Source organism: Scophthalmus maximus, chromosome 16, assembly GCF_022379125.1.
Source record: "Scophthalmus maximus strain ysfricsl-2021 chromosome 16, ASM2237912v1, whole genome shotgun sequence".
In the NCBI taxonomy this organism is placed as follows: Eukaryota; Metazoa; Chordata; class Actinopteri; order Pleuronectiformes; family Scophthalmidae; genus Scophthalmus; species Scophthalmus maximus.
Window position 1 is genome coordinate 6,317,647 of NC_061530.1, and position 26,892 is coordinate 6,344,538.

General features: G+C 42.0%; 1 protein-coding gene across 6 annotated transcripts in view; it reads left to right on the plus strand.

Moving 5' to 3' along the window:
* The first annotated feature begins 258 nt into the window (after positions 1-258).
* Positions 259-26,892, plus strand: part of abcc3 (ATP-binding cassette, sub-family C (CFTR/MRP), member 3) — a 47,422-nt gene continuing 20,788 nt past the window's right edge. For 2 of the 6 annotated variants that reach the window (XM_035612703.2, XM_047327577.1), the window contains exons 1-8: positions 260-575; positions 12,762-12,938; positions 13,540-13,665; positions 15,141-15,278; positions 21,198-21,323; positions 21,595-21,656; positions 22,263-22,394; positions 24,758-25,012. In XM_035612703.2, coding sequence (XP_035468596.2) covers positions 540-575; positions 12,762-12,938; positions 13,540-13,665; positions 15,141-15,278; positions 21,198-21,323; positions 21,595-21,656; positions 22,263-22,394; positions 24,758-25,012 — 1,052 coding nt within the window. In that variant the 5' untranslated portion in view covers positions 260-539. Of the gene's footprint in view, positions 576-12,761; positions 12,939-13,539; positions 13,666-15,140; positions 15,279-21,197; positions 21,324-21,594; positions 21,657-22,262; positions 22,395-24,757; positions 25,013-26,892 lie in introns of all 6 variants that reach the window. The other 4 variants (XM_047327576.1, XM_035612705.2, XM_047327575.1 and 1 more) reach the window with 4 other exon arrangements.

The window sequence follows — 26,892 nt, forward strand, 5'->3', positions numbered from 1 at the left end:
ATATACATGTATATTTACTTAACTATCTGCCCCTCTGACCCTTAGTAGATGTGTCCAGAGTGAGGTCCACCAAAAGCGCACCTGAGACCACGTTTACCTGTAGGTCCTTCATTTCCTCACCTCTACACACCGGCGACGTGACTCAGCACGCCCGCGCCATGAATGATGTTGTGGGGGTGACGTGGGCGGAGTCTGGCGAGCAGAGACGCCCTTGCCTTCCCCTCCCACGACACAAACCTCCGATTAGGGATAATTCCTCGCAGGCTCCGGATGCTTTCGCCTTTCTTCTCTCGGCAGAGCGCTTCCCGACACAGGCCGGTCCACGCTGTCCCGGTGGGGCAGGACGCAGATCACCGAGACGCCTCCGCGACACGTACCTGCCGGTTTGGCATGTGACTGGCAGCGAGCGTCCCTTTTTCACGCGAAGCAAACGGGAGCGCCGCTCGGCAGGAAAGGGCTCGACTTTCTTTCTTTCTTTCTTTTTTTATCGGGGATAAGGAGCTCTCCGGTTGTTGCCGGGTGTCCCGCCCGCGACAGAGATGGAGTGGCTGTGCGGACCAGAGCTGCCCTTTTGGGTGAGTACGTTCACGTCAACCGGTCTCCCGTACCCAGCTCCGGTAGTTTGTTTGACCGCCGTGTGCGCGTGTGTGTGTCACAAGATACCGTAACTCCATTGGCCGCGTGTTTACTTCGCGTACTATCCGACTTTTTGCGTTCTTTCCGGGGCGGCCGTCCAGAAGTACAGCGACGGACCCACTGTGAATACCCCCACCTTTAACTGCCGCGCCAACACGCTCCCGTTAGTTGTCACGTCGATGCGCCAATGCCGCGCAACGAAGGGACCGCTGTTTGTCCCGTCGTCGAGGAAGAACATTAAGTTCGGTCCAAATGTGAACGTTTTTTGACCTCGCGCTCCATTTCCGACACGATGAGGTCCGTAAACGTCTCCCAGTCACAGTAGCCAGGTCCCTAAAGCATCATCAAAGCTATCGCACAGGCGGCAGTGATAACATGATAATATCGTTATAAAATATTGACCGCACTCAAGTAGAATAGAAGGAGGTGTGTTTTATTGGTCAAGTCTGATACCAAAAGTTGACACTGGTTTGGAGTCACGGGGTCACATGACATGGAAGCTATTGAAAGAAAACCACAATTTTTTCCATATCAATATTCATATAAAATAGAGGCAGCGCTCAAATACAGTAAAAGAAGCAGTGTCTTATGAGTCCAGTCCAATACTACAATTTGACGCTGGTTTGGAGTCACTGGGTCAGATGACGTGGAATCCATATTTTTTATTTTAATATATTTATGTAAAATAGATAAATAACACATAATAAATTCAAATAAATGTGCTACGTGGAATCCGTTTAGTTCTTTTTTGTTGTTGCATAATCTTCACTAATATTTTTGACTCAGCATGACAAACCACTGCTATTGTGTCAATCAAAATTGACGGTCCTTAAATAAGCTTCCAGTGTTTTAGCGCGGAAATGTATGGGTTGTATGGCCCTTTTAAAGGTATTTCAACTGGTGAAAAACGGCATAGGTTATAATCAGTAAAAGACAGAGTAAGCTAAATAATGCAGTTTTCAGGATAATTGCAATAATTTCTTTATTTTATAACATAACCATTACCATATATCATCATGTTAATAACAATGTAGTAATATTAGACAGACAAATGCATACAAACCTTAAAAGCAATAGGAGTCATATTTCCTGTGAGCAAACCATCTCTGATTACGCTATAAACGGCAAAACTTGGACACAATTGTGTTTATTCTGTTAAGAAACGATAAAGTTTCACAAAGACATATCTTTGATATTACTACGGACATAAAGTTGTGTATATATGCCCGTTATGAGAGTTTGATCCAGATAGAATCATTTTCTGGTAGACGATCACTTTTTGGCACCACACCGGCCTGTTGCAGGTGTGTATTCCTACTGTCGTAAGCCGCAACAGGAGCACCTATATATATAATAAGCACATCTAACGCTGTCAAATTCAGATCTGTGATTTTTATTTATCCAGACTGTGCCAGTCTTGAGAGCGCGGATGCTTGTCACGAGAGGGTCACAGATTCTTCCTTGAAGTCGACTTTTGTGTCAGTGTGTCTGTGGGGAAGTCTCTGTATGAAAGTTGCTTGGGTGATAAATCAGTGGTCCTCACACACACCCACACACATACACAAACACACCGTGAGAGAATCAAAGGCTTAATTGTGTCAGTTTCTTTTTTTTTCTTCTTGTTTGCGCTGCAAATAAAAGAGAATATAATAAAACAGATTGTTTTGTGTGTTATGAAAGCCAATCTGTTTCCAATATAACTTATTAACTATAACATCAGATAAACTCGTAACATTTGCCAGAATATTCAGCATGTTCAGTGTACAATCATACGCACTGTTGAAAACCCCCCTCAGCGGCTTGTCTGTATGACATGGCTCTACATCTGCGGCCACCTCAAAGTAAAAGCCTTCCTTGCTTCTTGCTTTTTTCCTTTGGCAGCTTCCTGGAGGTTGAAAGACATTCCTTATCGAGTCATGCCCTTTTTGATATCGTATAGTCACTGTACGAAGTGTTGAGCAGCCGTATCGTTTAGTATAGAACAGCAAATGCTTTTTTAAGGCCTTTTTTTAGGTCATTTCTTTCAGGTTTTGCATGATGTGAGTATGATTGCAAAGCTTTTTCCCCACGCTGCCACGACGAAAACCCCTCTTTGCACCAAACTCAAAAGCCCCGAGACACTTTGTTGTTTTAAAAAGGGTTAAGACTGGGCACCTGATTTCCCTCTGACCGGTTATTACACCAAGGTCTGGCGTGTTCTTTCAAGGCCATCTGAGGTGACCCTAAACTATTTGCTGCTGTTTACGTCCACGTCAAACAAACTGCAGGCAGTTGTAATCCCCCAGCACTCAACAGTGCGTGTCCACTGCGAGTCAGGTTAAAAACACGAGGCCTGGTCAGTGACTTAATTTTCAATCTCATTGTTTGTAAAAGCTCTTGTATGTAACCTACAACCGAATCTCTAGCTTTACATTTAAAATCATCACCCGCCACTGGTCACAGCTTTGTTGGTGGATGTAAAGAATTAACTTTGGACACATCTTGATGGAAGTCCTCTTACTTTGGTAACATGCTGATAAACATAAATAAATACAATTTTTGTCACTTTAATTTCTTCACTTTGACAGGGTCAAGATAAAAAAATTGTTGTAAAAGCTCTTGTATGTAACCTACAACCGAATCTCTAGCTTTACATTTAAAATCATCACCCGCCACTGGTCACAGCTTTGTTGGTGGATGTAAAGAATTAACTTTGGACACATCTTGATGGAAGTCCTCTTACTTTGGTAACATGCTGATAAACATAAATAAATACAATTTTTGTCACTTTAATTTCTTCACTTTGACAGGGTCAAGATAAAAAAATTGTTGTAAAAGCTCTTGTATGTAACCTACAACCGAATCTCTAGCTTTACATTTAAAATCATCACCCGCCACTGGTCACAGCTTTGTTGGTGGATGTAAAGAATTAACTTTGGACACATCTTGATGGAAGTCCTCTTACTTTGGTAACATGCTGATAGACATAAATAAATACAATTTTTGTCACTTTAATTTCTTCACTTTGACAGGGTCAAGATAAAAAAATTGTGATCCGACCATTTTGATCTTTTTTTTTTTATCCAACAGCATACACATTTTCAAACTTTGCAGTGTGTAAATACTATGATGGTGATTGCACTGTCTCTTATAAATGCTCTGTCAGTCATCGAGCTGGGCAGTGCTGCAGAACCTGTGCACAGCCTCACTCGCGCGGTCACGACCAAGCTCACGTCTTCACGACGAGGAGCTCGCAGCAGAAGCAGAGTTAGTTTGAAAACAGCGCGGCAGAGAAAACGCCAAGCATCGAAAAAAAACTGCCCGGCTCCTTTGCCAGAAACTGCATATACGACAAAGACCACGAGCAAAACCGAGCTATAAAGAAGGAAGCAGATCGAGCAGATGTAAACATCGGAGCGGCTCCACAGAGGCAACGACAGGGTTCACAAACCACGTTCAAATACACTGACGATGTTGTTTTCACAAAAAGTCACAGGTTATAACGTGAGGCAACGATAATTAAAAAAAAAGTGTAATAGTCTACCAATGTGGACAGTAGTCTGTGTTAGCTTCAGGTTAGCTTCCTACCAGTGGGAACGTCATGTTACGTACCTTGCCTGGCTTCGGTTGCCATGGTACATGCACGGGCAGGGAGGGCTGGGGGGAGCTGTGGAGGAGGAAGCGAGGTGCAGTGGAGAGGCAGGGGGAGGGAGCAGGAGTCATTGGATTTTGAATGCTGAGACTATGTCCACAGCTTTAAATCCGTTACGGGATTTAAAAATATTTCTCATCCACGTTGACTCAGAAAACAAAATGAAAAGGTCATATAAGACCATTGCAGTGGCGGCGACACAGTGTCTAACATCTCCAAGCTGCTCTTCCACTTTTCTGCACAAAGGTGAGGCTGTCACCTTTGAAACTCCTTATTTCCTCCGTTCTTCCTAGTATCATGTTCGTACCTATAAAATGTAGAATTGCTCTCGCTTTTTCTCTGCTTCAGTTTGAGCTCACCGTTTTTGTTATCGTCACCGGTGTCACATTTTTCCCAGACAAAGATTAAGCAGTCATATGACAGTCATATTTTGATTAAACACACACACACACACACACTCGGTACTGAACAGCATTAATTCAGGGCTTTTTCACACCTGAACGTCTGGACCAAGATTAGTGTCTTATAACATTGTCTACATTTGATCCGCTAATTTGTTGTTGTACATTGCTATTTAGGCAAGAATTTAATATGTCATATGTACGTCATCTTCACCTTTGTGAGCTGTGTCTACCTTTACTTGATAGCAATTGGCTTGTAGACTGTAATATCATCATGCCAATACTGCCAGCATCTCCAACTTCAGGTGCAGCTCTCTACACTAGTTTGAATGCACCAAATGAACATCCCCATCCGTCATACTTTATCTTGTCTGAGGCGATATCGTCGGAGTCAAAGACTGCAAGCAATCCTGTGAAAATAGCATTATTCTTTTGGTCTGACTTTTAGGCGGACTAAATTTTGGTCCGTCTTTCCCAAAGGGGATGCAATTGAGTTGATCTCTTCCTTTTTTTAAATACATATGGTGACCAACACTGTTGTTTTAATGTCCAGCAAGAAAGATCAACCGTTTAGTTCAGGAGTCTGTTATTGTAAAAGAAGTAATGTACGTTAATTAGAACTAAAATCCCCCAAAATATCTTCATTGCTCAGTTCAAGGTTGCTCAGCAATACAGTTCCCTCACAGCTCAGAACAACAGCATGGTTGTTACGACTAACACTGTGAATAAATCACATTACATTATCCAATTAGTCTACATTATGGGGCAGGCTACTCCTCCCAAAACACACAAAGGCATGTCCGACAATAAACACAAACATTTTCTGTCATTCCTGATAGTGATAATCATTTAATTTCATAATACCATTGATCACCAATGATACAATACAGTCACAGTTGAATACATTTTAGGCCATATAGAGTAATGACTGAAAAGGAACACCAAAACTCTTTTGTGAACTCCTGCTTTATAGAGTATGTAGGTAGGTAAGTGTGTAGGTATGAACAACGCCACTGACAATATTATAATATTATCCTCTACATAGCTTACATTATATAATAATAGTATTTCACGTTATATATCACAGGTTCTAATTTGCATAGAATAACAGATTTACTTATCATAATTGTGGCTCTTTGTACTTTTTGTACTTTTAAACATCCAAACATATACAACACATCTATTTCACCTAAACTATGTGAAGCCATTGCCAAAAATAAGGAAGCTTTTAAGACTTGGGCAACAATGTTGCCAGTGTGGTCATCTGCGAATTATGATGTTTGCAAATGGTGGCTTTGAAGTTGCTAAATTTCGTTGATGAAATTCACAATCTAGGAAAATAAATGAATCGATATGGCACAACCCTCCTGCACAGGGACTACTGTTTTTATTGAGGTGTTCACCAAAGCTAAAGCAAGACCATTCATTGTTCACCCTGATGTGGACTGCAACACTCAAGTAATGAAATCAAAACGCATGTATTGACTATGATTTGTCCCATCAAAAAAGTTATGAGATGTATAGATACAAGAAGCCGTAGCAGAAGCAGACAGAATGTGTGGCACACATTTACAGGCTGATCTAAAGCCTGTTTATCATCAGCTTTAGATACCAGCAATTCAATCTGTCAGCAGCAGCTTGGATTACAGTTGTGTGTTGAGAGAAAGCACAGCCAGGCAGGAGGAAGAGAGTCCTCGCCGACTGTGCAATCTCCAAAGAGTTATACAAATCTGGAATAGTTTGTCTTCATTAGGGCGGGTTTGGAAGATCTGAAGCAGAATAGAAACTGACTTATGTTATTGAGTCACACACATGATGACAATGGGGAAAGTTGCACTCTAGTTAGTGTTCATTTGTTAAGTGTGTTATCTTAATAATGTAGTTATTGTTACTTAGTTGGAACCACTGTAGAGTCTGCACTAGTATGTTTGTAATGGTTTGCTGAACTGAAAGACTGCTGACTCAGCAAAAAAGCAGGAATGGAGTTTCACGACCTCGGCCCTGTGATAAAATGTTGCTTTAAAGGTGTAGTAGGCCAACTTTCTGTTCAAAATTGCTTAGTGGAATGAGTCAGTTCTTCTTAACCCTTTCAAACCTGTTTTTGAAAGTTCCCTCATGGCTGGTCTAGGATTTTTTTTCTTCAAAGTTTTAATAGACTTCGTCAGTGCCTGTGTGTTCTGTCACATTTTTAGTGGTAAAACTGCATATTCCACTGAGAAATTGTCAAAAATAGGAACGTCTGTGCTTCAATCTGCATGAGGCATTCCGGTTGTATCTGGTAATCCATGGAAACACAGATCCATTAATAACATTGCAAATGTTTTCCATGTCAGAGTGTAAGCAAACATGGCCAGCAGCAGTTCCTGTCCCCCTGCAGTCTTTACTGTTCTCAGCCCTGCATTCACGCCAATCGACAGCTTCTCAGTCTAACAGAGAACAGATGGACAGCCTGCTGCAATCTTATTTTTTCAAGCCTCTAAATACACTAGAAAGCATAAGTGGAGTCTGTCACCCCCACACCACCTGCACAACTTCTGAAAGCGTGTTGAGCGACGGTAACTGCTTCATCAGGAGCAAGTTGTTGATTTCCCTGCAGAAGCTGGTACAGATATACGTCGTTGCAGTATCTCAGGAGTTTGTTTTTCGAAATTATTTTCACGGGTCCATTACATGGCATTAAGGGTTGTGATGATGTAACTTGCATTAAATCGAGACTTTGGTTAATGCAGCTAAGCAGAGAAAAAAATTATTACTTTGAACAGTTGTGATACACTTCTAAGATATGACATTTAGGCCCGGTCTACACGAATGCGAATTTGTTGTAAATATGCGGAAGTCTTGCACGTATGGGCCTCCCGTCCAGACGCACCCGGAGTTTTCGCTGCCTGAAAACGCACTCTTTTGAATCCAGGTCCCAGGGTGGAGAAGATAAATCTCCCCCCTGCGTTTGTGTATTTGAGTTCATGTGAACGCCAGATACGCAAACGATGATGTCATCGCCCCACCCCACCCTCGACCCTCGCCCCTCGCCCGTGGCATCTCCAACAACAACAACAATGGCGGTCAACAGGCTTGTAGCCTTGTAGTCCAGTGCGAGTCGCGAACAGCAGTTCGCACTCAGAATCGGACCAAACAAAGGAGTCTACTTTTCCCTTCTCACTCGCCATCTTCGTACTGTTGTTGTTGTTTGGCTTCTTCTTCTACGAGTATTTGTATATATGTGTTCTTTTTTGGTGGAGTTCTGTAGCAGAAAACAGCGCCACATATAGGACGGGAATAGGTACTACAGTGTTTCTACAGCTAGATGCGTCTTTCCAATGATCCATCATTGCGGAGAAGTTTCAGGCCCCCCTGCTGAGGAAAATGGGGGGGGAGATCGTTTTCGAAATATCTTGTGGTGTGGACGGGTCCTTAGAAGTGTAACATCTGTCTATGTGTGACGCAGTAATGTGGTGTGTTCCTCTGATCTGCTTCCCTCTACCCCTGTTGATACCGTTGCCATGACAGAGAGTTGGTAATGCAAACTGAGCACCTTCTGCTGCTGCTGCGTTCCATCAGTGCACCTCAAGAATACTCTTACTGTGAAGCAGGCACAGGAAATGTAGATGGGTTTTGTCACCGAGATTAGATCAAAGTTTGGCTACTGTAGAGATGTCAGCACTTTTTTCTTTTCTTTTTTTCACACAGATCAGTACCTGGCATGTTGACAGACAGAAGTTGGTGACAGTACACTTTTGCATTACACTCGAACTTCCGTTGTAGTGTTGATGGTCTGGCTGATGAGAGATGTTTGACTTGTTTCACCAGATATTTTCAGCTTTGTTGCTTGAGAGTAACTACTGCCAGAGAAAGTGGGATTGATCATAGTGGTTCATGGTTAAGACAGAGCAATCCGTGGCGCTGCAGAGTGTGGTGATAATTCTCTGTGGGCTTGTCGATACGAGCCAGGCTGTGTGAGTGAACTGATCTTACAGACCTCTGCTGGCTGCTCCTCGTCTGTAGTCGAGGCCAGCGGCTTGAGGCTATATTAGTCACCGCTAGCATAACACAAATAAATCTCTGACATGTGAGCTTGTGTTAGTCCTGGCCTGAAGTGTGTTTCCTTGATTTAACCTGGATTTGTTTACTTGAGACAACAAACTGATAAAAGTTCAGTTACAATCTCCATCGACTAGCAATCTAGTGGATTCAGTGGAGTTCATGCAGTGGAGCTCATTTATGTTACATCTTGAATACATGTGTGAAATCCTTAAGACTTTAGTTTGAATAAAACTGTCACCTGATGGTTTGGAGGCAAGTGAGAGACTATTGCATCTCTGGACTTTGTTTTTAACGAAGAGCTGCTTGTTGTTAAGCTCAGCTTTTGTAGAGAAAGGCCACGGTTTACCTTCATGGTAATTAGAGACGTTCTCATTTCCCCTTCCTGGTACAGAATCGAATAGCTGGACTTTGTGTATTGGCTGATACCAAGTAGCGATCTGATACCAGCGCATTTAGGGGGCCTGAGCCATTCGTAGCGCAGTAGGCGGATACCAGTGCCGTGAATTGGATTCGAGCCACCACTAGTGCAGAGAAGCGGTGTAGTGTGTGAGAACTTGGGTAGGTTGAAGACCAACCGGGCCGCTGCATTCTGGATGAGCTGCAGAGGTCGAATGGCACATGTCGGCAGACCAGCTAGGAAGGAGTTGCAGTAGTCCATGCATAAGATGACAAGAGCCTGCACCAATACCTGCGTCGCCTTCTCAGTGAGGAACGGACGTATCCTCCTGATTATGTGGAGGATGAATCTGCAGGAGCGGTTCGTCACTGCGATGTTGGTAGCGAAGGACGGCTGGTCATCCAGTGTCACACCCAGGGTCACCACTGAGTTCTCAATGGGGCTGGAGAGGTTGTTGATTGGAGACCCCTTCTCTAGGAGGAAAAGCATCCCGGTCTTGTCCAGATTGAGCTTCAGGCGGTGCATCAACATCCACTGAGAAATGTCAGCAGAGATTTGTGCATGTTTCAGATTGTGAAAGGGACCAAATGAGTTAGTGTCATCTGCATAGCTATAGTAGAAAAAGGTAAAGTCTGAATATTCATTTTCACACTTAAGAATGTCCAATTTGGTAACTATCTGATTATATAATGGAATTAAGAATATCCTTTGACGGCCTAAGTGATGAGACTCATAAAGTTGGAAAATACCAGACCTGTAGGTTAGCAGTCTGCTCCATGTTGTAATTGAACTATTCAGACTCTTAGAATTATTCCCTCCCAGTTCAGTGAAGCAATCGTCCCTTCTCTGCTGGCTGGCTGTTACTGCAAAGCACCTCACACTTTTCATCTCACCTTTTGTTGAAGTCTCAGGTTTCTGGACTTAAGTGTAGTTATAACTGCCTTTAAAGTCCGTGAACTTGAAAGGCATGATATTCTGCATTTAGTCAGGGCTTTTCAAGAAGCCTCTGCAAGCTCCCATGTGCTGGTACACAATCTTCAGTTTCACATTGGATGGGAAAGCTTACACATTTTAAAGCCACAATCAGTGCATTTTTATGCAAAAGACACATTAATTCATAGCGAGCACAAACAATCTCCAACGATGTCTGCAGACAAATGGACCAAAACTTTCCCCATAGTATCTATGTGGCCATGTGAATGTGAAAGGTGAGTCGCCATAGTAGCAACTAATTTCAACCCTTTTCCTTTATCACCAAGATAAGAATGAATGTGACGTGTGTGAGCAAAGAAAACCCCTTTGTGCAGTACTGTCAGTCATTAAACACAGTATTTACTCACTGTGTTTTCCCCAGTGTGTGCAGCGCAGATACCTGAATGCATTTAAATTTGTAATTTACCCTTCTCCACTCTGCTTCGTGCCGAGTGAGATAGTAATGTTTGTTAAACAAAGTGTGAACACAAATATTGCACTATCGTCTGCTCTCCTGCCACTCAGTGACCCCTGGAACGAGAAATGTTGGAACGATGGGCGGGTATGTTGTTGTGCCTTGCACACATTTGCAATGCAAAAAACCAGCAGTCCCTCTGTTCTTTATCACTATGGTTAGCAGTTGCATCAGGTATAAGTAGTGATGTGCAATATTGTCACTATCAGAGCCTTTTTCCATTTAGAATTCTGCATCACTTTAAATAGCCAGGAAGGACAAGAACGCCAAGTTTGCTAAAAAGCCAATGGAATGGCGACATATTTAGGTTTTACTGCTGAGTCATTCTTAAAGCTCGAGTGCATCCTTTTTGTGTTCAAGACTGAAAACGTATGCTGGGTTTTATTGAGAAGAGTAATGAAGCCACCAGTTCAACATGTGTGTTAATGACTCACTTACAACTCACCCCTTCACTACCACAGCACTTTCTCTCTCTCTCAAACACACACACACACACACACACACACACACATCCACACACATCCACACACACACACACATCCACACACAAACACGTGCCTCAGCAGATGGGTGTGGTGATTCATGGAGAGCGGCTGGAGAGTGGCAGCTGTGTTTATCTTCATTCTATTTGTGGGGGGGCCTTCAACTGTGTTAGTCTGTGAGAGCATAATAACCACGATGTCGGGGCCAATTAATCACTGTCATTCATGTTTACCTTCCTCCTCCGGATGTCCCCGGCAGTGGTCAGTAGTTGTTCCTCAACATCAGAATATGAATCATGCACGTTTGTCTTGCAGAAGTTTGTGAACCTTCACTGGCTATTTTCAAGAGTTGTCTGAAGTGTTTCATTTTCGTAATATGTAAGTACATGAGTCAGGGCACATCAAAATATATATATATATGTATATTTTTTAAAAACATATCTTTATTGATTTTAACATAATTTTTACAGAACTTTATATCAACATGCATCAATGCTACATATATATATATAAAGAATACAAAATAAACAAATACAATAAAATAAATTTAAATGAATAAATAAAAAACAAAAATAAAAATCAACAAAACAAAAAAACACACATGAAAGCAGCACTACTAGTGTACACATCTAATTATCAGATGCATCAGACCAAATATGAGTTCCCATATCACTACGCTCCAGGAAGTCATAAAACTATTTCCAGATCTTCTAAAACTTGTCCAGTTTGTTCTTTGTGAAATAGCCGATCTTTTCGAGAGCAACGTAAACAGTCATTCCCTTAAGCCATTGGGAGATTCCACAAGCAGTTCTGCTGTTTTGAATGAAAACTCTGACTATGCCTTAACAACTCATTGATTGTTTACATTTTATTTGCCGACGTTTTGAGATATCTGCCACAGAGATTTGTGCTGCCACCCCAATACAACAAGAGCTGAACAGAGTTTTTTCTGTGCTGCTGACAGAGACTTGCCTCTCTGTGAACGGTGATTAAATTCAATTAAAAAAAAAAACTGTGACAGCGGTGCAGCTGCACTGTATGGATTTGTAAAGATGCTTTAACCTTGTGTGTTGTGTGTGTAGTTATGCCACTTTCATTTAATTTCACCTTGCAAATAGCTGTAATACCTACCTGTCTTTATTCTTTATCTTTAATTCATTTGGGTGGAAAACAGTGCCCCAACTTTGAAGCTCTGTCTGCACTTAATTGGGAACTGGAAAACTGTCAAATGGAGTTTGTGTGTGCATACCGCATTTAATCTAAACAGGACTTGCAGCTTTTGAACCAGATTTCCGTTGATACAATCAAGTGATCATTTCTGGTGATTGAGGATTGTTGTCAAGCCACTGTTGCTCTGACCTTTTACTTCCTTCTTAGTTGTTGCGTTAGAAGCTGTTTGTCTTTTAAAGTTATATTCCTGTACCGATCGGTGTCAGTGAAGTCAAGAACTGGACTTTACATAATTTTTAACTGTAGCTGCGACCATAGAGACAAGCAAATGGCTTCAACGTGTTTACAGATTGCAGGAAAACATCTGGTTTGATGACAATTTTTGTGTTTGTGTGTGTGCTGGTGGATGTGGGCTGACACACTTGTCCACTGTTTAGATAGTGTGTCACTCTTTATCAGTGGGAGAGGTTCAGATAGCACTGCTTGGTGTTGCCTGATAAGAAATGTGGGTTTGTGCACTAACGCAATGTTCTTCATATCTTGTGTGTCTGTGCAGGAAGCCAATCAGACACTCCACACAGATCGACCCGATCTCCCAGAGTGCTTCCAGCTATCTGTCCTGTCATGGCTGCCATGCATCTACTTATGGGCAGTGAGCCCTATCTACCTCTTCTATCTCAAGATGAACAACAGGGGCTACATCATGATGTCCATCATGAACAGGTTCAAAACGGTGAGAGGGGAATTCATTTGTTTATTAAGTCATCAAACTTCAGTGTGCACTTCCCACCCAAAATCGAATGCAGAGCATAAACTGTTATCTGTAACAGGATAATGCACACATCCGTGAATAGGAGCAGGGGAAAGATAAAACTTACATCATGTGGTCATCCTCTGCATATTTCAATATGTGGTTTCAAAGTGGTCTGCCACAGATGACAGCCATGAATTTCAACCACCTTTTAAGGGACAGTTGCACACATCTAAATACATACATAGTCAATCAAAGACCGAAAGCCACCAAATGTCCTTCTACAAAACAGTCATCACTGAACAGAGCCCAAAGTCACATTTTGAAATAGCTTATCTCTCCCTCATCGGTCACTCTGCACCCTCCACATCTGTTATGAATGGTTTGATCAATACTTCACTAGCTGTGAAAGGTAATGAATCATGTTATAGGTGTCATCATAACTCATCTACTGAGCAAATAATGAGCCCAGGCCAAAAACACTCTCCCACCATATCATGTTTAATGGGTTCGAAGCCAGTTAATCATCTCTTTTACTTTATATATTTCATGTCTGTTTTCTTTTCTCTCTATCCGCTCTCAGGTGTTTGGCTTGTTGTTATGGATAGTGTGTTGGACAGATCTCTTCTCGACATTCCACGAGCTGCGGCAGGGAATCAGCCATCCGCCCATCTACTTTGTCACCCCGCTGGTACTCGGCATGACCATGGTGAGGATATTGTATGTCCATCCAGAACACTGTTACGAAATAGTTCATCTCCTCCTGAGAAAAAGCTTCTTTTTAGTTTTTTTTAAAGGACCTGTGTCCCTGAGGTTTAGTTTAACACTGACACTGACTGAAACTCATTTTTGAATAATTGGTGGCTTGAAAGCAACATAGTACACTATGTTGATTTTATTGTTAATTGACATAGGAATACATTTTCATATACAAACAGACTGGTTCAGAGCACACAGTGAAGAGATGTTATCCTGGGACACAGTCCAATAACATCCAGTCCCACCAAAACATTTTTTTTTTAGGTCTGTCAGGTATCACTGCTGTCAAGAAACTCTGAATGAAAGTCATTTTTAAGATACAATTTAGGTGAAAAGCAGTTAACAGTTAAAAAATGGTGGCACTGAATATTTTCATCACTCGATCACACTGATTACAGGCTTGTGTTAAGAAAAATACATACCTGTTTTGTTTTGTGTTTTTTTTTCCACAGAAAAATTCAATTACTTTAAGATTTCTGGACTGCACTGACTTAACTTAGTCCAATATCCCTGGTATGTGACCTGGAGGCTTCAAGTTTCCACATCACACTTGTTTTATACTGGACTGTGACTGGCTCCAAACTAGCCGTGATGTCACAAATGGGCTCATATGTCTCTTGTTAAACTGAGGTCTACACTAGACTTTCTCGCCCTCAGCATTTGAATGTGAAAACTGTGGACTTGCATCCCTCTCCACAGTGAAACTCAATAACCGACACAAGTGAAGTAAAGATAAGACCCCTCTGTTTAGATAGGGAAGCTTTGCTGAGAGCAACATTCCTCTTTCAGGCAGGCCCCACTAACGCTCCCATGGATACTAATTTAGATTTTTTCAGATGGAGATCTGTGAAAACGGTGGAGTATGAGGCGTGTTTAGGTCTGTACCAAATGTACTACACCTTTCTCTTTATAGAATGTGGACTTGTGCTGCTAGTCATCGCCCAACATACTGTAGGTCGAAACTATATTTCAACTCAATGGATGTCAAACCTTTATTTTGAATTGTACCTCAAACCTTTGCTGCACTCTTCCAGTAATTTTACAAACTTTTTGGCTCTGCTGTGTGTGGATCTGTCACAAACAAATAAACTGTCTGTAGTCAATATGCATTAAGTATGTGTGGCCACACGACAAACAAAACATGAAAACAGTCATTGCAGAATAGCAAAAGTATAAGGGAAGGCTAGAAGCATTCAGGTAATGCCTTGAGTGTATTTGAGCAGTGTATAGCTCTCTTGAAGGTTATGTCAGGACACTGACGAGCCAGAAAACTCCTGAAGCAGCCAGGTGCATTTTATGGAACAGTCAGCAGGAAAGACTGAACCAGTCAGACCATGTTTTACCTTACATGCCCACAGTGATTCTGTCTTGGCTAATCTAACTCGGAATCCCCCCCTTCCCAATATCCCCCTTTCGCCCTCTCAGCTGTTGGCCACATTTCTGATCCAGTTTGAGAGGTTACGCGGGGTTCAGTCTTCGGGGGTCCTCTTCATCTTCTGGTTCCTGTCTGTGCTGTGTGCCATCGTGCCTTTCCGCTCCAAGATCCTACAGGCCTCCAGCAAGGTAAGCATACACACATACACACACACACACACACACACACACACACACACACACACGCACACACACACACACACACACACACACACACACACACACACCCACACACACACACACACACACACACACACACACACACACACACACACACGCTTCTCTCTCCAACTTGCTCTCAAACATTCATCTTAACACGTCAACCTCTCCCCCCAGGATCCTTATCCCAATATTTTTTCAGTCTTCTTACTTCCTTGCGCTTCAGTCAACTCTGCCTCCACCCCTCCCCCCATCCAACCATCTCAGGAGTTGGTTTGAAGCTTACAGTGAGCGGATGCTTCGGCAGGGGTCAGCCCAGGGCACCACTAAGCAGAGTGTGTAGCGGGAATAGCAGGCCTGTTGTTCCAAGCATGCTTATGTCACCTCCAGCACTGCACGGTGCACTAACAGAGCAGCAGCGCACCCCAAACAAACCCTGCAGGCAGCCAGACAAGTCGGTCAGTGGTGTTACGTTGGAGAACAGACAAACAAGCAGACAGGACCACACGCAAAACAGTAGAAAACATTTTTCTATCAGGGGCAGATTTAAAGTACTGATTGATACGATAGGGTTTATAAAATGTATTCTGAATAGCCCTGACACAGGTGATTACTTTGCTGGGTGCTGTGAATTCTTTCTTCCAGAGCCATAGAGCTACAATCCGTTGGAATTACAACAAGACTCCCAAATAAGTCCCCCTCTCCTCTGGGGGCAAAGTGATAAGTGACCTAATTTTACTACAAAGGCTGGAGGTTGTTGTTGTTTTGAAGCAGAAATGGTCATTTAAAAGTTATTTATAGGAATTTCCTATAAATCTCTGACCCCAAATATTTTGATTTTGTTAGTAATCTCAATCAAATTCCGCAATTGCTTCCAAATTGTGTATTTTAACCAGAATGTTGCATAGAAATTGTCTAATTCATTTTAAGAACAAGCATTTTTTGTGAGTTTGGATTTGGCAGAAATTGTTAAAATCGTGCACTAATCAATATTTTTGTTATGGACAGTAGATGGACAATCAAGTGGTGTAGGCAAAAGGGATCATTTTTTGCCTTGTTCAGTCACATCTTTCTCTTCAGCTTCCAAAAACACCACTGGCAGCAGTTTTCTCTGATAAACCAGCTGTTGCCCTATCTGTCCACCTCCACACAGATGCCTGACAAAGACGGCAACCAGCTGGTGAACACAGTGGAGCATTTAGAGGCTACAGAGACGGATGTTTATGCGAGGACTTGAGTTAAGAAGAAAGCAGAGCTGAAGAGAGAGTGAATGTCGGATTTGATAATTGACTATATGAATCTAAATGTTGCTCGTCTGTGTGCGTGCTTGCGAACAGGCAACTGCTTGCTAACACAATCAGCCACAACATCTGTATGAGGAGATAATATATAGTTGCAATGCCCCCTTAAAATTATCTCATACAGTTTTTTATCTTTTTTGGAGCTAAGGTCTGTTAAGTCTTTCCTAGATGTTTCACTGCTCTTACGTACACACTTTCACATCTTTATCACTGACATTTTGGTGGCTGTGTTAACATGCCCACAATGATTATGGTCCATAATCTCATGAAGGCTCACTCTGTTAAAGAGGTTTACATGGGTGCAAATTCATATTGCTGTGTTGTAGAGAATAATGTGGTTTATGGCTGAAGGAGTCAACACCCCCCCCCCCCCCCCCCAACTGTCAGAGTTTTGTCCTGATCTTTTTTTAAAGCTCACAGAAACATTCACATCTGACTGTGACAGATCTTCGCTCAACAAACTACTGATATCTGGCCTGCAGCCGTGTGCAGAAGGTGTGTCTGCTATTTGTTAGAATCCTTGGGATTAATGCTTGAAGCTTAAAGCTTTTAAAGAGATGAGCTCCCACTTACCAATAAATAACAGATTCAACAAACCCCATGAGCACATTTACACAGTGTGTTATTTGATCTGATGTCTCTGATAAAAGTATCTCTCTCTGTGGCTTCTCTGCTCTGTGTGAGCCAGAGGTCTGTACTACAAAGCGAGTTCAACATAAGCAGGATCCTGTCCGGGTACGAGCGCGTTCGTGTGGGAAAGGCAGAGTCTATAACTACTAGCAACATCGTCAGAACCATGTATAAAGTTTTTGATGTGATACGAGAAGAATGAAGTGATGTTAGACTGCTCCTGTTGCTGAAGCAGAGGAGAGAAGAAATTCATGCGTGATGAGGTCAATCACGCTAAACTGTTCATTCATGATCATGAGAAACATTGCTCAAGGACACTTTAGTAGGTCAGAGGGCAGCCAGCCACAGTCAGCCCAGAGCCATTCGTGTCACAACATTTCATTGTATGTGGCAACGTAGGGCTTCCTTTTTTAGGTTATATTGGCAGTTTGTCTGCCAATATTGTCTGTCTGATAATTATTCATATTCATCATACTATAAAAAAGTGATACATATTATACAATGTATTCATATATTGCATTTGTTTATTGACTATTATATTTATATTTGTTTATACCATGGTAACAATGGTAGAGAAATGGTTACCACGGTATCTTGCTAAGCCTCTGGCATGATCAAAGGCATCACAGGTATGACATGACACTCTCATCCAACACTTTCAGAAATCATTCTAGACTCAGTAGGTAACACACTGACTTTAGAGACAGAGAGCTTTGGACAATCGTCGACAAGAATATTCAAGAAAAGACAAGAATCAGCAGATAGTGATAAACAATGGACCAACAGCAGGACCACAGAGAGGAGTTGATGGCTGACCTCCAGCAGGCAGAGCAAGATCTTGCCTGTCAGACTGAGAGGTTGAGGGAGCTCACTACCAAGCTGGAGATGGAGACCACAGAGAACCAGTCTCTGTCAGACCAGGTTGAGTATCTCAAAGCTGAGCTGAAGAAGGAGCAGACCTGGAGTCTGAGGCAGAGAGACCGGCTGGAGGAACTGAAAAACGCCCATCAGCATCAACCTTTGGCAGCCAATCAGTGCAACCTTGCTACACAGGATCACGAATGGTTGGACCTGAAAAAATCCAACTTTGAGCCTCAAAGCAAGCTCAAGACTGAGAAGCGCATCGCTTGGGCCCTAAAAAGAGAAGCTGCCAAGCTCTCTGCCATGTTGGAGACCGAGAAGGAAAAGAGCAATTCTCTGTCAAAGCAGGAAGAGTATCTTCAAACTGAGCTGCAGAAAGATCGGACCTGGAAACTGGAGCTGAGAGATCAGCTTCAGAAACAAAAAGACGCTCAACAACAGGAACTGGAGACAGCCAAATTTTCCAATGCTGTGCCAGAGGCTCTCCTTCAGGAATGGGAGGGCATGAAAAAATCCAATTTACAGCTCATGAACAAGCTCAAGATTGAGAAGGACATCATCACGGCCCGCGAAAGAGAGGCTGTCATGCTCTCTATCAGGCTGGAGTCAGAGACTACACAGAACAATGCGAGCGAGAGAGAGTCTGTTTGTGATCAGCTGAGGAAGCAGCGGAACTGGAGAATGAAGCTGATCGATCAGTTTGACAAACAAAAGGTCGCCCATGAGCAGGAACTCAAGGCAGCGATACTGTCCGACATCGAGTGCGAGGCTCTGTATCAGGAATTGGAGAGCTTGATAGCAACCAACCTCAAGCTTGTCACCAAGCTTAAGGCTGAGGAAGAGCTAAGTCGGGACCTCCAGAGAGAAACTACCTTGCTTTCTGTCAGCCTGGAGGAAGAGACTAACAAGAACAAGTCTCTGTCACAACAGGGAGAGTCTCTTATGACCGAGCTGCAGGAGGAGCAGACCTGGAGACTCGGGCTGAGTGACCTTTTGCAGAAAGAAAAAGACAGCCATCAGCAGAGATTCGAGGCTCTTCGTCAGGAACTGGAGGACCAGAAAGCCACCAACAATGAGAATCTCATCAAGCTCCATGCTGGGAAAGAGGCTGGTCAGGCCCTCCAGAGAGAAACTGGCCTGCTCGGGGAAGAGCACTTTTGAATGACATATAACGGATAACATTTGAATTGTCTGAAGACAAACTCCAGAAGAAAAAGAGGTGTTCCTTCTGGAAACAAGTCCGCTCAACCAACTAAGACTTCTCTCTCAACTCAGCGCATCAGCAACTGGCACCATTAGTAGTAGTGGAAAACAGTGCAGCCTCACAGACAAACTAAGACCTTAGCTTACAAGTTGGGTTCAGGCTCAGGTGGTTCTGTGGCTTCAGTTTTCATTATTATGGCTTTCCTCCAACCCGAAAAAAATAAATAAATGTCACAATATGAAAAATGTAAGTTCTGCATGTGCACCTGTATAATGTTCACTGCTTAATAACAGCAGGGTTGTTCCAAAAGAACGAATTCAAGTTAACGTGATGTTTAATGGGTTTGATATATACTGGAACCATAAATTAATGCTGTGGATTTACATTTAATCTCTAGCTGTGTCCAAAATAATAAATATAAACAATATCCATCCATTTTATTTGGTTGTATGTATTTATTCTTATTTTTGGTCATATATATTCACTAAATAGAAAATAAAAAAACATAAACCTTTCTACCGATTATCTCAAAATAGAGATTACTGGGGTGCATGTTATTACTTTTAGCTGACATTTTAGTCCAAAGCGACTTCCAATAAGTGCATTCAACCATGAAGATATTACCCAAAAAGTGAAAGACACATAGTTGGGTCCAATAGTCTGAGACAACTTGAAATGTGATCAATTAACTACACTGACATTACTGTCATTGCCACTACTCTACTATAGTTTCTGTGCGCCTTAAAGGGAGAAGTTTGGAAACACTGCTGGCCCCATTTTAGTTTGAAAGGTCTGTGGTTGCGTTGTAGTTTGGACAGGCAAAAACTGAGACATGGAAATGATGACGCAGTCACGTACATTTGCTTCCTAATTGGTTCTTATCAGTCACGACTCGATGACCAGTGCTGACTGCAAAACTTGCTTTAAGTACTAGTTCCACCTCGTCATAGGTCCAAGAAAAGAAATCCCTGCTCTTTCTTCTCACTATTGTTCTTTCTGGTTCGTAGTATTTTCTGTAACTTAATATCCAACTGCAGAGTAGACAATCTACTCCCTGTTTACAGGGGTACGCACATGCCCAGTGTGTGGTCAAGTGATATACATTTTCAAATGTGTTAGTATATACTGATGTGAGCTGCCGTCTTAAGTTGGTACTTGCGAGTCACTAAATGATATTTGGCTGAATAGATTTACAGCTCCTTGTTAAGCAGACAAGAAGCAAAGCACTGGGGTCAGCCCAGGCTACTGCAGCCCACTGCTGCTATAATCGGGTTGATCCAGAAAATAGGTCCACGCACAAAAATTATTTAGAAAGAGTAAAGTGATTATGCACGGTCCAAGTTGACATGACTCTTTGTAATTGTGTTCATCTGATTTTGATGTTTGTGTGTGTACTGTGTTGAGGAAGGAAGAAAAGCGAGTGACTTCCATATCTGTGTGTGAACTGAATGGATGGAGGTCGATCTTTTAGTACAATGCATAAGAGCATTATATTTAGTTATTGGCAAGACTGCGTTCAGTTAAGCTGTTTAGGTAGTAACCCAATTTTCCCAATAGGCCTGCAGCCTCAGTGCAGTGTAACTGAAGCTCTGCTCCTTGTTACATGAAGGCTTCATCATATCCAGGGAATTTGCTGTTTTTAGTCATTGGAAGTGTTGTTTTAGACAGAACTTGGAAGAGAAACATTTTGTTAAGAAATCCATGTTCAACATAGAATATTTACCAAATTAGATCCTGCCTTTTCATCTTGTGCCATCATCAGGTCAAATTGACCAATACTTTGGTTTAGGACAAAATATAAACTACATACAATACTGTATAGTATACAGACAAATGAGTGCCTATTTAAGCATCACCACTTCTCTATGTGTGTCTCCTTGTTGTACTTTTCAGAGTGAGGTGACAGACAAGCTGCGATTCACCACGTTCTACTTTTACTTCGGCCTGGTGGTCTGTGAGCTGATCCTCTGCTGCTTCAATGAGAAACCTCCTCTCTTCTCCAATGCTGTCACAGATCCTGTGAGTTGTAACATCCTGCTGCGTGTCCTCTCATAATCCATTGTCTTCGTGCTTTTGGTTCTAATATACGTGAGAAGATGTGTTCAGTGATCTAAGCAGATGAAAGTCTGAGTGTGCTCTGGGGCTACCGCATGCTTGTTAGAGAAGATCACACAACTCAATTCGAACACAGAAAACATGGTTGTTATTGCTGCTCACAGAAGTTTGTACTGCTTATCCTTGTTTAACCTCTCTGGCCTATTTTCCTGCACATTTTTCAATTTCTTCTCAGAATCCCTGCCCAGAAACCTCAGCAGGTTTTCTCTCCACCATGACATTTTGGTGGTTCACAAGGTGGGTCTGCATTGCAACACCGACAGAACCACATTTTTTTTTGTATACATGTTGATTTGTTTTAAGAAACTAAACAAAGTGTATGGCATCTCAAAACTGTTCAATGTTAAACAAGAAAAGACACCAACAGTTCTATTATTATTATTATTATTATTATTATTATTATTATTATTATTAATATTGCTATTTTGACTATATTTTACTATATAATATTGCTCTTTTTCTGATGAAGTGCAGCATCTTCCTACTATTTTACTCTGTAAGCCAATCTCCCCATTTTGCTGTAAAATAGATCAAGCTGACCTCCTGTGGAATCTGATCCACTTGTACATAATGATGATTAGCAAATCCAGGAAACTCCATTAAAGGTCTTCTTGGAAACCAATTCTTATTAAGTTGTTCCTATGGTTTTAGTTTTAGAATTACATTTTATCCTGTGAATGCAATACACCTGAGAGAAACAAAATATTTGAAAGGCAGTGAGGCTGATTGATGCTTAAGACCACTTATGCAAGGTCTCATTTATTATTTTACATTGATTATACTTGTTAGTTTTGAAATGCTTAATGTACAAGGTTGAGTTAAACTGCAGTTCTTCTCTCTCAGTATGGCCATTAAAGGCTACAAAATGCCCCTGGAGGCCAAAGACCTGTGGTCTCTGAACCAGCGCGACAGCTCCAAGGTGATGGTCCCAAAACTCCTTAAAGAGTGGGAGAAGGAGCTGGCCAAAGCCAAGAGGTATGTTTTCAAACTTTCTGTAAAGTGCAGTACAATCTAGATGTTTTCCAGTAGGTCTGTTTCACTCACATACAGTAAAAGCTACACTTCGTGTAACAGTTTGTGAAATACGAACAGCAGGTCACTGAGAAAATCAGGTTAAAGCTGGAAACTGGAGAGCTGTTGTAACCTAGATACTTTCAAATGCACAGCTGGTCACTAATCAGATTCATCCACAACAATATTTGTGAACCAAGGCTGGCTTATTCCAAGTGTATTACTGACATATGACAAAGCTTCAAAAGCTATTTATTTTGTTATGTTTTTCTTGTTGGAGCATCTGTCCTGATGGTACAGTGAGAGACCTGACTCTGTTTTGGGGACACTGTTTGCCTGTGATACTTAAAGTAGCCTGTCTTAAGTCTTTGTAAGCCCCAAGCACATTGGCTCTGACTGTAGCTATAACTCTTTTAGTCATAATAATATAGTTAATTTTAAAAAGTAGTGGGATACGCTTTTAGAAAAAGTTTAGGAGGAAATAGAATCTGGTCCTAGTAAGTATTAGCAGCTGCAACAATGGCTGACACTAACTACTCCTTTACAAGGATTACCGGTAATGGAAACCTGCTTAACAAGAATGAAAAAAAATATGTATATGATTTTCAAAGGATAATGTGTACTCATACAGATACATCTACAACATGCTCTTCTCTGCCTTTGTTTTTATAAGAATCCAAGTTTAAATCCTGCCATTGTCAGCTCCCCTGACTTTCACTTCCTTGTCAGAAAAGAGACAGGAGAGGATGTTGCCTTAGAGGGCAGGGCTCTTTGTGTGTGTGTGTGTGTGTGTGTGTGTGTGTGTGTGTGTGTGTGTGTGTGTGTGCGTGCGTGCGTGCGTGCATGCGTGTGTGAGGTTTTGCACAAGTGAAACACTGCATGTTTTTTGTAGCCCTGAAAGAAAAATATCTGTGCTAAAGTACTGTGGAAAAATGAGCACACAAACACACACACAAACGCAATTGGTGCACGGCATGTTGCCATTCTTGTCAGTGTGACTGTGAACACAGTCTTTGGTTTTTCATGTCTTGAAGGTTTAAATCCGTCCCCCACTGTTCTGAGCAATTTGCAGAACTAACTGCGTTTCTCATGTCGATAATATTGCATTCCACACTTTCAGCAGAGACATTTTGAAACCACTCGCTAGTCAAACCACTTGAAGAATCCTGAGGTAAAGGTCTATAACACCAGAGATGGTCCATATGTAAATGACACACATAATGCCCCTCCGCCCCAATAAGCCAATTAACTGCTTTAAAACGGCCGAACAGGAAACGTATAGGCCAGTTGTGCTGCTGTGTTCACACAAGTGAAACCTTGCACTTCGGTAGTAAAGTACAAGTAAAAATTTTGAAATGTTATTTTTTGGCAAAGTCACTAAATGTTTCAATTGGTTTAAATTAGATCTAAATAGTGATTGTATAAATGCAGATTTTATTCCGCGCTAAACGTAAACATAAAAGGGCAATTGTGACTCTCTCCCAATTCATTCAGATAGGGGCCTGGTCTGATTTGCCAAACAATAACTGCCAGGGTGGCTGCCCTGGTGAGACTCACTTAGAAGGACTTTTGTTCCAGTGTGTTTGACTAAATAAAGGAGAGATTGGTTTAGTTTCTCAGCAAAAAGGCAATGTCATGCAAAACCCACACCACACATCTGCTGAACTCTGATTTCCATCAGGCTGCTTCCTATTGCTGTGCTGCAGTTATTTTGTCTGAGTTTCATTGAGCGTTCACACAGAGATCAACTTGTAAAGCGATACGGGGAAGTTTGAGCAGACCTTTGCAGAAACCTGTTTGCCGTAAAGCTGAATTCCATCACAGTTGTTGTGTTGTCATGCAGTTGCCCATTATTTCACTGCTGGAATCCGACTCGTCCTCTTTCAACCGACTGACAGACTAAATTTTGTACAGTTTGCAAAACATTCCTTTAACATTAATTTGCACTTGTGCATTATGTTTCAGATTGTGAGACATAAAGCCTACACAGGTTTTTCATACAGTTATTACCCCCAAAAAACTTCTGTAACTCGTTTACCAGCTCATGTAAATCATCGGAAATTAATGCTGATACTGCCGTAAAACTCCAGCCATAATCCAGGCATTAAACTCACGTCCACCCCAGTCCTCCTCAATTAACTACACTGGCAGTAAATTACAGGATTGTTATCAGTATTCTTTTAACTACCTACATGCCCCTCCATGAGACTTTCCATTGATGGATGCTGCTATAATAACTTTTTTTATTTGTTAATATAATTATAGGGTGAAATGTGAAGCCCTTTGTGACAATGAGATTTACTTTCATACTTGACCTCCCTCCACAGTGAACCGAATCTGTCCAGCCAGGCTCTGTACTCCAAGCCCCTGCCGTCGACCACCAACCACATTGTAGGCGGAGGGGGGGGTGGTGAAAGCAGCCCGGAGGAAGTGGAGGTGCTGCTGTCCAATCAGAAATCTTCTCCCCGCCAGCCGTCCTTCCTGCGTGCCCTCATCAAAGCCTTCGGACCCTACTTTCTGATTGGCTCGGCCTTCAAGCTCCTGCAGGATATCATCACCTTCGTCAACCCTCAGCTGCTCAGGTAAAAGAAAGGTTGCATGTTACTACCACAGCGTACTGCTATTGCTACAGCGTAATTGCAACACATGACCACCAACAGACCACCTTTTTTCCAGCAGTGTCACGTCCTGTTTACAGGACGACCTTTTGCATGTGTTTGCATGCTGGTTTGCATTATATACAATAGGGTAGCTGTCTTTCATTTGAAACGCACACTGTCCTCGTTCAGGATGCAAAGTTATTATGTAAATACATATAATAATGCTACGGTCAGTTACTGTTCTTTCACAGGACAAATTTCAATGTTGTACCCGTGTACTATTAACAGACTTTGAAGAACCAGAGTAGCCACAGATAACCAAATCGTTTACCAACGAGTCATTTCTGTGTTGACAGAACAGGGTCAACTACGGTGGCCCTGAGAGCTCACAGCACTGCAACTTAAGAAAACACATGCAAATAGACAAAAGACAAGCAAATTAAGAAAACATCTACAACAATTTGACAACACATGCACAGCATTTAGAAAACAAGCTGCAAAAGACCGCAACACAACACATTAAGAAAAAGTGCTGCAAAGACCAGAACACAACACATTAAGAACAAGCGCTGCAAAGACCACAACACAACACATTAAGAAAAAGAGATGCAAATTGACCGCCTCACAACGGAAGTGTTTCCAGAGGACACTTAAAAGTGATGCGCACGTCTGGACACATTGGTTGTTGACGCGGATTTTGACTCACAGCCTGTTTATATACAGTCTATGCTCACAGCGCTATTAAGGTTCTCCCACCACTGGTAGCTGCTGCCGCCGCCGCCGGTAGCAGATGAGTTGCTGCACTGAACTAAATAAGAAAAGAGTTGCAGAACGGCAGAGAAAGTGTATACAACAACTTCCAGTCGGCGCACACAGAGCAGTGGAGACTGCTACGGACACAAATAGGTTGGAGACTACAGGAGGAGTGAACCGAGTGTAAACATTTATGCCAGGTGGGTTGTTTTAATTTATTTTCTTACAGATTCTGAACTTCAAAACTACTATTAGATACATAATCACTATTATGATCTTCAATATTTATCTAAACAAAGTCATAACACAAATATATATGAAAGAGTGGCTGGTCCACCAAAAAATCACTAAATCAATTATACTTGGCTCCCAAAAAAGGTGACGCAGAAAACCGTTTGTCACTGCAGATAATGCAGATAAGACCTGCTTTGACACGAGAGCTAGGACACCCTGTGCAGACAGTTTCTTCATTGTTGTACATATGTTGTTTATCCTAATATTATAATTTATATTTGGTATATTGTATGATGTTCCAAAAAAATAAACAGGTGTCATGACCCATTGTGTTCTAATTATTTGTGCAGCTTGGAAAGAGGTGAATGTAATGGTTGGATTGTTTATGCTGAGAGTATAAGGAAAAGGCCTTGAACATTTAAAATAGTTTTATTCCAACAATATAGAGCAGGTTATGCAGAACATAAATAAACATTGGTATTGCACAAAATACTGTGTGCAAAATGTAAACCTCCATATGTGGCAGCCTGGACACGGGAGTTGCCCACAGCACTTTCTTTCCACGTCTGAGGGCAGTTCTGGCAGACACAAGTAGGTTGACCTGCAACAGGACGGCCTGGTGGAGCAGCTGCTGATGTGAGGTGTAGTAAATGAAGCAGCAGGCTCGTGTCCCATCACTGCTCCGAGTTCAGTCCTCGAGTTCTGGCCTGTACAGTAATTTAGATTAGATTAGATTAGATACATGATAAATGATTAGATACAATGAACAGAGTCTGGAGTGAACTCAGTCTGAGCTAACAACACTCATCGTGGAAGCTCTGACGTGCTAAACAACATGTGATGAGTCCTGCACAACGTCCACCTTCATTGTGTCA